Consider the following 12,014-nt stretch of genomic DNA (forward strand, 5'->3'; position numbering starts at 1 on the left):
AGGGGGGGCCTGGGACAAACTCGTTTTTGTCGTATCACGCAAAACGCAAATTCAGGCCACCTCAGAGAATACCCACAATGCCCTGCTGCACAGTAGATCTTAGCTCCACCCCTTCCATGTGTAACTGTGGCCTACAGACAAAATTCCACAGCAGGCTGGGCAGAAACTGCAGTGGGGGCATGATATTTAAAAAAAAAAAAGAACGCAACCTTGTGAAAGTCATGTTCATGCGATTCTCACATGAGCTCTCACTGTGGAAAGAGAGGGTAGCTGGGTAGACTGTGGCTGAGCTGTTCTGTTTGGGACTTAAATGAGATCATGGCTGCAGACTCGACCCCTGTTACAGACACAGCTGCTTGCTTCCTAGCCTGGCCCTGCACACACATTACATTTCATTACAGTATTGTCATTTAGCAGATGGTCTTATCCAGAGCAACTTACATCAGTTACGGTATTTATGTTATCCATTTATACAGTTGGATATTGACTGAGGCAACTGTAGCCTAAGTACCTGGCCCAAGGGCACAGCAGCAGTGTCCTATCGGGGAATCGAACCGCTAACCTATACGAGTCCTGCTACACTATGCTACACTGCCGTCCCACACACCCTCTCTCACAAATACAACACACAAATACATACAAACATACACTCATACTCACACTCACACTCTCTCTCAGACACACAAAGACACACACACACACACACACACACACTCCCCTGTACATTGATGCCAGGGCTGAGTTGGGGCCCTGTTTGACTGCACGCAGGTCCTTAGCCACTCTCCTCTCGCATTGCCGGCTGCTGTAGTCTTGTCACGCATGGCCGTCCCGGCTAACTTTGATTAACTCAAGGGCAGGACAGACAGGCATCGTCTAAATCGAACACTGCCTGGCCAGCGCCCCTGGCACTCAATCAGTGGGACACAGCCATTGTGAATGATACCTTCTGTCGTTAGCACACTGTCTTCCTGCGTACTGGGCAGCAGTGTAGCATGGCGGTAAGGAACAGGACTCGTAACCGAAATGTTGCCGGCTCGATTCCCCGCTTGGGCACTGCTGCTGTACCCTTGGGCAAGGTACTTAACTCACAACTGCCTCAGTGAATATCATGCTGTATAAATGGATAACGTTTTAAAAAAAAAAACTGTAACCCATATAAGTCGCTCTGGATAAGAGCTTCTGCTAAATGTCAATAAAGTAATGTAATGTAATTTAATGTGTTGCCCACATGAAACACCTGACCCATGCGGGTTGGCCGACTGGCTCCTCTGTGGCGGCTTGGCGGTGACAGGTAGGGGCGGAGCTTGTGATGCTACCTCTACGGTAATGGTGGTAAAGTGAGGAGGACTGGGAAAACCTACAACTCCACCTGCTTGTAAGTGAGCATTAAAACAATAAAAAAAAAAACCAAGACCGCTGTCGAGTGGTGGTACACCTCAGTGTTAAATAAACTGGTGGTATTAAAAAATAACATCCAAAATGAAAAGAGGTACAATTTTCCCTGCATTTCCATGCAGTTTTGCACCACTCTTGTAACAAATGTACAGCAGCATTTGTAAGAACTCTTAAAGGGGCAGGGCAGGGGCAGACTGTTACATGCCAACCCCCCCACCCCCCCACCCCGCACCACTCTCATCTCTCTCTTCCTCCCCCCTATCCATCAGAGCTCCTCCCCTCAGAAAAACTCTTCCCGCTTTTCCAAGAGCTTAGGAATACCTCTCAGATTACAAATGGCTGCAATTACTGCCTCCTCTGGTATTAAGGTCTTTTTTTAGTAACTAATGATTATTGCAATTGCACTGGGCAGCGTAAGCCGTTAGATGATGCAGCTGGTGTGATGTAATGCTGATGGCAGTGTTTCGAGCATGATAAAGTGTTTGAGTGGTAGGTGGGGGGTTGGGGGTAAGGGCGGGTAAGGGCGGGGGGGGGAAGGGGGGGGGGGGGGGGGGGGGGGGGGGGGGCTCTGCATTTGCACATCCCAACCACATGAAGCTTACAACTGCTGCTGACCTAGTCACAGACATATGAAGGGAATAGAAATCCATGTAGTACTGGCTGTCAGCTGGTGCAGCGCACACTGAATTGGGGGGGGGTGTGTGGGGGTGGACTATTTAACACAGTTAAATGCCTGCTTGGGGCTCCGCTTTGAGCCCATGTGGCCTGGAACTGGAGAGACAGTGACTTCATTTGCCTCAAATAGCGCTGACCTCCACCGCACGGTAATACAATCTGATGTCTGTCCCCCCGCGACTATTGTACAGAGCTGAAGGTGAGGACCAATGCTATTCTGATGAAGGTGTCAGCCTGATGCCATCAGCACCGCATTATAACGGAATCGTGCATGCTACAATGAAGACCAGAGGAAGGCAATACACTGTGATGGAGTCTGTGTGCTACAATGAAGATCAGAGGAAAGCACCGTACTACATTACTGTGGTACATTTAGGGCACAGCTTGAATGGTGTTATGCTCACACCCACTGGTCTGGGAATGTCGCTAATCGGGATGACACTGTTGCTCATTCAACTTGAATGGATGCACTTCTGTTCTCTTGTGCTGGAAGTCGCTCTGGATAAGAGAATCTGCTAAATGAATGTGATGTAAATGTAATGACCACTGGTGTCTGTATGCACCAACGAAGACCAAAGGACACCATAGCACTATGATGGAGTTCTAATGCTTCGATGAAGACCAAAGGACACCATAGCACTATGATGGAGTTCTAATGCTTCGATGAAGACCAAAGGACACCATAGCACTATGATGGAGTTCTAATGCTTCGATGAAGACCAAAGGACACCATAGCACTATGATGGAGTTCTAATGCTTCGATGAAGACCAAAGGACACCATAGCACTATGATGGAGTTCTAATGCTTCAACAAAGACCAGTGGACACCAGAGCACTATGATAGAGTCTGAATGCTACAATGAACACCAGGGGAAAGCACGGCATCGTGAGGGTGTTCATCTCCTAGCACGGAGGCCCGAGGGCCTGGGCTCCGTGAGGCGGGAACTCTCAGCAGGGCTCCTTCTCCTTTATGCGCTGCCTGCGCCAGATTAATGCAACATCAAAGGGCAGGGAGAACCAGAACCGAGTGCCGGAGACGTAAGCTCTGATGTGATAGCAAGAGTGCTACAGGTCTACACAGCCGTCAGCTGCAGCAGTCATCCGTCTCTGACAACCGTGGTCCCTCAAACAGAGCAACACACAGATTTCAAATAAATTATTATTATTAATTATTATTACAATAACAATAACAACATTTCCCTTCCAACAGCCGTTTCTAACCTGTGTCTGTGAACAACAGGCTCTGTCCCATGGTGTCCTCAATCTATTTTTTTCATACCTGTTTTGAGTTACCTGAACAGACCCAATCTCATCTGTGCAGTGATGACATCTCAGTTTGCATGACAACACAGCTGTCAAGGGCACCAAAAACCCCCCCCCCCCACCCCATGGTAAACAGGAAAGGCGTTCGCACTGTGCCCCTCCCTTCTCACCTCACGCTGCCGCTGCTGTGACCCCTCTCCAGCTCCCGCATTAATCAGCAATGAGCGCAGTGCAAACAATTGATGTTGATCCTCGGCACTCGAAAAGGCCACTCCACTGCTGGCAGGTAGTTGGAGATTAACCAACAGTTGCTTAAACGTTAGACCGTGACAAAGGCTCAGCCTGTCAACTGAGTGGCCTCCTTTCGTTCCCCACCCTTGCGGTTGGCTTTGGGCCAATCGACTGGCCTGGAGCTAACGCTGTTTCTGACCCCTTACGTTGTGGGGAAAGGGACATTTCTATGTTTTTCATCTGACTACACCATCATACAAATACTGGACACTCTCCATTCAGATTCTCCTAAACAGAGCCAGACTCAGAGGCCTCACAGCCTCCGTAATATCCGATTCCCTTATTAGAGTAGTTGCTCTGAAATCTGAGAAAAACCCCTCAGAGACAGCAGCACTATAGCATACAGTACTGGTTGGCACTGTAGCTGAGTGATGAAGGGAAAAGGCTTGTAACCAGATTGTTATGGGTTCATTACTCAAAGAACCACCAACCTGCCCTTGTGCAAGGAGCTCACCTGTTCTGCACTGTTCCAGCAAACATCCAGCTATAAAATGTCATGTGAGGCCAAGCAACTTTGCCCATTTAAGGGCTTCTGCAAGTAAATACAGCAAAACTGAAGCATAAACCACCGTCCAGTTTACAGTCATGACCCACAATCCCCTGCTCAAGAACAGACGCAGGTCACGTTAGCCTCACTTCCACATTATGTCAAGCACAAGCCTCCTGGAGGCTCCAGCCGCTCAAAACATGACATTATCTCGACTCTTTCCTTGTTTATAATATTGTTGTTCATAACAACCGAGAGGAAGGCCGTTCCCATCACCAAAGTGCATTCCTGTTCTTGGAATGCGAGAAAGAACGCACACTGCTATCTCTGCTCACTCCCCTGCGTACAACAGAAGCCATTGTATCCAGACTGGGTTCCACGCAGGTGACTGAGGAGGGGACGGCTTTCACGGTCGCACATGTTCACCAATGGATGTTGCCTCATATCTGCAGTGCTATCAAACCGGATTCGAACGCTTACTGTAATCCGCAAGACTGTGACAAATGACTGATGGCATTTAAGGCCTTGTTGGTATTCACGGTATACGTATTCTTGTTTGGCATGCTGCACCTCGAGCAGACACGTTATCCCGAGCCACTGTGTCACCACCTGTCTGGAATGCATTTGCTTTGGTTTGCCGTTTGCCGGCTCAGAAACGCTCGCGCACACACATATGGAGTTGATAAGCAGCAGGATACGGGGTAGCACGAGGTGGGTCTGTAGCCATTTAGAGCGATTCTGACGGCACGAGTCCACTTATTCAAATGCAAATCCGGTATCTGTAACCCGTGCGGCCAGCGAGCTGGGGGAGTCAGGCACTGTGCACTCAGCAGCGCTTGTAATCCCAACAACAAAACGACAGGGGAGGCTTCACAAAACGGAAAAGAGGCAGGCGGACGCCGCACACAGCGCGGACGCGGTAGTCGCCCAATCGCGAGCAATGCTGCAGGCATGCAATCCTCTACGATCTGTGCCAGGAGTGGAACTCGTCCCCTCGCATACACCCGGGCTTCTGAATCCAAGCAACGGAGCACTTGAGCACAAAGTGCCTCTGTCAAATAATCCCGAACCAGCTGGACGAATCAGCGCCGTGGTTTTCTAAAGGGCAGCGGGCATCAGCACCGCCGAGACAGCTGCGTGTTCATAAATAATATCAATGTCCGGCATGCGACGGAAAGGAGGCAGACTGAGCAGGTGCAGTAATGCTCCGTGCTCTCGCCATCGCTGGCCGCTGCGGGAATCATTACACGGCTTGAAAATGCACGCAGTAGTTCCCCTAAACTCAACAATGGCGTTTAGTTAGAATCACTTCAGTATAAGAGAACCGATTAAGCAGGAAATGGTAGAGCAGGGAAAAAAAAAGATGCAACAAAACCTCAAGGAAAAACACCTCAGAGCTCCTGACGTCAAGCCACGACGTGATCAAAGATAAGCGGTACTCTTGACTTTTCACCAACTATCAGATCGACACTGATTGACTGCACACAGTTCCTTACAGCTAAGGAAGCGACAAGCAGCATCTTTCACATCACACCCCCACCCCCGGCATGTAGCTGTCCTTACCTCCAGCACAGGCCCCGCTCCCAGGATGATCTGCTCCACCCCGCTGGCAAAGCCCTTCTGGCTGAGGGCGGTCAGGTGGTGGATGAGGAAGTTGGTGCTCTGAGTCTTCCCCGAGCCGCTCTCCCCGGAGATCACGATGCACTGGTTCTGCCGCCGCTGCAGCATGGCGTGGTACGCCACGTCCGCCACGGCGTAGATGTGCGGCTCCAGCTTGCCCAGCTGGTGGTTGTCGTACATCTTGACGTACTTGGGGTTGTAGATGGGCAGGAACTGGAAGGGGTTGATGACGATGAGGATGCTGCCCACGTAGGTGTAGATCTTCTCCTGCTTGAAGCGGCTGCGCAGGTTGTCCAGCAGGGTCTTCTCGTTGAGGTCGGGTAGGTTGCACAGGTCATCGTGGTCCTTCTGCAGCGGCTGGGGCAGGAAGCCCCGCTCCACCATGTGGCGGCGCTCCTCCGTCACCCGCAGCCACATCTGCAGGTTGCCGTAGTGGATGGAGCCGTCCAAGTTCTTCTCCCGCAGCAGGAAGCGGTAGTCCTCCCCGCTGAAGCGGTTCTCCAGGGCCATGCGAGGCCAGAGCAGCATACGCTGCACGGGGCAGTCCGTCGGGTTCAGGATCCATTCCTCCCCGCCAAACTCCTTCACCTCGGCCAGGACGTACAGCTTGGTCCGGTCCAGCTGGAGCTTGTCGATCACATGGTCTATGACCTCGGCGGCGGTGGTGTTCTTGCGGGCGGTGACGGGGCAGTAGATGGTGCCCTCGGCGATGGAGCCCGGGTAGATCCGCAGGGTGAACTCAGAGTCTTCGAAGCGTCGTCTCCCTCCAACATCATGAACACTCATATTGGAGCAGGAGTTCCCATCAGCACTTGCAACGCATCCTTCGAAGGGCTCGGGACACTGCTTCAAGACATCCCAGCTGTCAGAGGAGAGAGAGGGGAGGGGAGAGGAGGGCAGGGCGGTTAGTGGCAGGAGATACACAGAGCCCCTGCTGAGAGGGAATCAGACAGACCCTCCGTGTGCTACAGTCATTACGCCGCATCGTGACCCAGCAGGGTCATTCTGCCCTTCTACAGCACATCTCCAAACACAGCATGTGGGCAGAGGGAGAAGACACAATTTCACCAGAGCTGCGCTTTATTTCTTCCTCGTTTAAAAAAAAAAATGGATGTTTGTTTGGAGGCAGGGAATTAGCTGCACCACCAGCAGGTCAAAGTTGGTCAGATGACTGATCACATGCTGGCAGGCACAATCGACCAATGAGGACAAAGGGCCCTAATGAAGTAACTGGGGGCCCCTCCCTGAGTTCAGGGCAGAGTCGACCCCTCCCGATACCCAGCCTCACAGCTGCCTTCACCAACACAGAAGTGCCTCTAACAAAGACACAATACCTTAGGACACAACCTCTCCTGTAACGCTGATGGAAGGGTTCCAGGGGTTACCATTCACTACCAAGGGCACTGGGAGAAGGAAACGAGAAAGCAACAGAAGCGATAGGCAGTTTTACTCTTGGGCTTCTTAACGGAATCAATCCTTTCACCAAACTCAACGGCTAACGGCATTCTAAGCCATTCTGCTGCTCCTGCTCCTATTTCGTAAAAGCCAATTTAAAAATGTAAGGGGGAGATGTGGCCGCTCGGCGAGTTCAGATCTACAAATTTAAAAAGCACTTCTCAATTTACGAGTGTACTGCTCAAACAGACAAGCTCCGACAGAAACAAGCCACTTGTGACTGAGCCCCATAAAGTACTTCCTGTAGTCAAAAGGCTTTTAAAAGGGTCTGTAATAACTAAATAAACACTGACATCTAAAGCACAGTCCCACCTTAGTCTTAAAGCAAACAGGGATTAGAGCCAATGGTGCTTTGAAGGTAACGGACATGCAGGCTGCACTTAGCCGCTGCTACACTGAGAATCCACTGCATCACTTGTGAAAGAATAACAGCACATCGTTCTGCATGACAGCACAGTCATTACACGTCGCTTCAGACTCGGACATCTGTCACCATTCGCCCGGGCGAAACTCCAGTGCGCGTGAACCCGGAGTGCATATTTGTGTGCATTTATCGCGAATTTGTTTATCTGGCAAACAGCCTGCAGCGCAATAAAAAAAAGAAACGGCATGTTCTTCCATGCAGGAGTGAGGAGACCTCCCACTAATGTGCTTAACAACTGCACCCTTTCCGTCACCCCCCCCCCCTCCCATGCCCTCCCCCCCACCCCCCCCCGCACGCGTTCTCCCCGTATGCTCTAGGCGTGTTCCTGTCTGCTTGTATTTTTTTTTTTCCCTCCTCTCATCCGCAGCCAATGGCCCGCGGGCCCCTCCCCTGCTTGGAAGGGGGCCAGCTCTCTCTCAGGTGGTGTACACAGGAACAGGTTGCTGCCTCTATTGTCAGAGCGGCTGAGCTTCGGTTCCCCTTCCGCCGAGCGCATCTCTATTCGGCGCTGCCCGGGAGAGCAAGGACACAGACAGTGAGCCACCCCCCCCCCCCCCCCCCCCCGTGCTACACGAAAACTATGCAGAAATGCACTACAGCCTGGCTCTGACCCCGCTGTGTCTGTACCCGTGTCATTTCTCCAGCTCCTAATTCAGCCCTGCAATGGCTGGCCTTTTGCCCCACCTCAGACAGCGCACCACCTTAAACTGACAGAGGAGTCTATGCCCAGCTGGGAGTATCGTCGCAGTTGAAATGTTCCTGGCTACACAACAGCCTGTGGTGGTGGTGGTGGTGGTGGTGCTGGTGTTTGGGGGAGGGGGAGGGGGGTGGGGGGGGGGACAAAAGCTAAAAAAGAAAAAAAAGAGACTTTATAAAAATGAATAACAGGAAATGGCTTGGGGGGAAAAACAGAGGTGTTGCACACAGCGGAATGCAGACTGCAGCTGGTCTCCAGCCTGGCTCTGCACCCCATCTCTCCCTGCTTCAGGACTCACTGAAGCTCCCTATCCCATTCAGATCTCCCAGGCAAATGGCTACGGCGTGTACTCGGTCCACTCTCAGCCTCAAAACAGGTGGCTTCAGGTTACACACGCTGGGTATTAGAGGTGCCCTTTGCCTTACTATCTGCGGATTGGGATACCACTACCTCCACCAGCAGATGGCCAGACCACTGCTTAAGGGATAGATGAAGATTTAAGACTCTGCTCTGGGGGTCCCCTGATGTACCCTGCACAATGACAAGACACACACACCAAAAAAAAACAAAAAAAAAAATCCAAACCCTGGAGCTGGCGGACTGGGCCGCAAGGGAATGTTGCTGATCCAGGTAAAATGCCTCCTCTGAATCACCACCGAAAGGGTTGTAATTTATGGCGAACATGTGTGGTATTAATGTATGTCCTACTGTCGAGCAAGAACCCGACTCATGTTGTACTCTACCTCCGGGCACCCAGGAATCCAGGGGAGATGCTCGTAATGTTGTCATGTTCGCTCTCGCTCCCGACCCTAAAGAGGGTCCCGAAAGAGTCGTCTATAAGACAGCCCCCTGCAACCTGAGGAGAGCTGCACCGTGTACCTCTGCACCGCAATCAAGAGCCAACCGCGTCTGGAGCAAGCGTTCTTAAACATTACGCAGCGCCACACGCCAGGTTCTCCCACGTCACAAAAAACCCCCCCCCACCACCATCTGAAGACTTGGGATGTCTGTTAAGAAGTACATGTTAAAACGGTCAGGCGTTCCATTACGCCGACAATGCTGGCTGAGGTCTCGACTGCTACGCAGGTGTTGTGATTATGCTTCCGTAAACAGTGACGGCCATTGGAATGGGCTTTAATTAACGAGTGAAATGAATCAAGATGATGAGAGGGAAATTACTTGCGTGCAAAAAAAAAAAAAAGAATAAACTCTGGAGGGTTGCCAAGTGTCAGGATATTTGCGCAAAGTCTGAATGGACAGAAGCAGCTATGCAATTAGGCCTGCATAATTACACTAGTACATGAGCTTGGGGGAACATAATATAAACTGATCACTAATATTTATCAAATGACGACATCAAATCACACACTGGTGTTCTTGTACTACAGGTGGAAGACATATGGGTGGCCATCTTAAAAATGGCACACACATTTGATTATTTTTTTTTTTTTTTTTTTACATTGGAGCAAAGCATCTTCAGATGTAATCAAAAGGAACATCTGGAGGTACAATATACACGTAAATGCATTTAGAGGCCAGTCTGAATTTCATATAAGTGTTCAGTTTTGCCTTCCCTTTTTATGATGCTTTCTGTAAGGGTTCATTTACAGAGAAACGTTGAATTAGTTGTGTCCAAAGCTAGAATGACTGAGACTGGACAGAAGAAAGAATAAAATTCACAAATAATTTCTGAGGGAACCCAGGGGTCTGTGGATTTGTCAAGGGCTGGCGTGATGGCGGCTTGCTGTTGGTTTACACTGCCCAGGAGAAGACAGCCTCCGCAGAAACCCTATCTCTTAATGTGCCAGTTATTCTGGATCTCTGATCCTTTGTGTTGCGCTGAAACCTGAACAATGTCAGCTATTCGCAGCGCGTCCTTGTGGAGATGGATGTTTGCAACATGAAGTCATCTCGCCCGAGGACACTAGGAGCTGATCTCTCTCTCTCCCTCTGTCTTTCTCTCTCTCTCCCCGTCTCTCTGTCTGGAAGACGACACAGAGGTCTTGTCCCCGGGCACTGACCCACTTCACCGAACCTGAAGAAAACTCCCCCTGTTTTCTCCAAAAACTGCCCTTTTGGAGACTGAGTCACATCTGCAGCACGCCGCAAGACCCGAGAGCGATTCCACAGAGTGGGTAAATGAAAGCAGAGGCTGCCTTTCAGAGGAACAGTAATCGCACTGTGCTGCACAGGGTCTGCGAACATCTCAAAAAGGGCGGCACTGTTGGACTGATTGATTTTCAGCGCTCACTTCAACTTGATCTTGGGTTCAAAAGCCATCCCTTGTTCACCCCACAAGTCATCAGCTGCAGGGCCTTGCCTCATTTAAATAAAGCGGCTAAAGCGTACGGGAGCCCCGTGCAGACTGCAGACTACAGCTCTACAGGGGTAACAGGGAATGGGTTGAGACATTGATTGGGTTCACATTCAGTCCGCAACTCTAAGCTCAGCTCAGATGAAAGAGAGGAAGTCTCGCTTTTACAAAAAAAGAAGCTCCGGTTCTCTAACAATGCAGAGAACTAACAACCGCGGTCTCAAGAAGCTCCAGCGCCCGTACGCCTCGGATTGCTATTGCTGGCAGCGGCCGCAAACACACTGTCGCAGCGCAGACAAACCTGCTCTCGGCGCCGCCTTCTATAGCTCAGAGGGCCGCTACACAGTTCTGTCGCTACGCCACGGAGATTTTTAAGAAAACGGTCAGAGTTTTGTGTTTTTTTTTTTCGCAAAATCATCAGACTGCCGCGGACAGCGCTTCAGGATACAGGCGCAGGACACAGCGCCCTCGTCCAGTGTGTGTGTGTGTGTGTGTGTGTTAAGAAACCGGACAGCTGCACCACTTCCTCCCGGAAGGCAGCAAATCAAGAGAGATGCCCCAATCCCCCCCCCACCACACCCCCCTCCACCCCATGCACCCCGCTGCTCACGCAGTCTTAAATTAAGCCAAACGAATCAAATCATTTCCACCACTTAAGAACTTGGCTCGTCCGAAAGGGGAGACCCAGGAGGATCCTGGGATTTCTTGACAGAACGATCGCACTCCGCTGCAGACCTCACAGCGAAGCAGAAGAAAAGAGGGAGGAAGAGAGTGAGCTGGCCACTCCCACTGCAGTAGGGCTTCATTTGGGAAAGGGGGCGGTAAGGCCCACCGACAGGAGATAAAGCAGGCCTGCTGGGATGAGATAATTGGACAGATAATGAGGCCTTTAGCAGCTGGACTCTTGACTGATCTCAGGGCAGAGGGTATGGGAGGCTGCTCTAGGGGCATACCTGCTCAGGCACCAACATGCTCCACGGATGCACCCAGCATGCACATCCGTTTAATTAGCCCTTACCCCCGGCCCCAACGCCAGCAGACACGCACAGAGATGTGCACCTATACACACACACATACACACACGCATGTGGCCCAGGCGCTAAAAGTCCAACCCCAAACCTGACCGATGGCCGTGACCTTGTCAGGAAGGAGGCTCAAAGGAGCTAACTGCCTGTGCAAGTCCCTGCAGAGACCGCCTCACAGAATTTCACAGATAACAAAGGCTGCTCCGGCCCCCCGGCTACATTTTTACCTTTGGTTTTGTTAGGGGCAAAAGCATTAAGGTCGCTGGTGCGTGGTATCGATAATATTTTCACCTTCTCTTTAATGTACCGTTTCAAGTGATATTAGAGCAAGAATAAGGAGGGTAATAGATAGACTGAAATGACTTTAA

The 12,014-nt window shown here is 50.9% G+C and overlaps 1 protein-coding gene across 1 annotated transcript in view; it reads right to left on the bottom strand.

Annotated features, from left to right (window-relative positions):
- Nucleotides 1-12,014, bottom strand: part of myo9ab (myosin IXAb) — a 171,574-nt gene that overhangs the window by 124,284 nt on the left and 35,276 nt on the right. Inside the window, exon 3 of the mRNA XM_036535787.1 lies at nucleotides 5,675-6,593. Within this exon, the coding sequence (XP_036391680.1) occupies nucleotides 5,675-6,517 (843 nt within the window). The 5' untranslated portion in view covers nucleotides 6,518-6,593. The remainder of the gene's footprint in view (nucleotides 1-5,674; nucleotides 6,594-12,014) is intronic.

This window comes from Megalops cyprinoides, chromosome 8, assembly GCF_013368585.1.
Source record: "Megalops cyprinoides isolate fMegCyp1 chromosome 8, fMegCyp1.pri, whole genome shotgun sequence".
NCBI lineage: Eukaryota > Metazoa > Chordata > Actinopteri > Elopiformes > Megalopidae > Megalops > Megalops cyprinoides.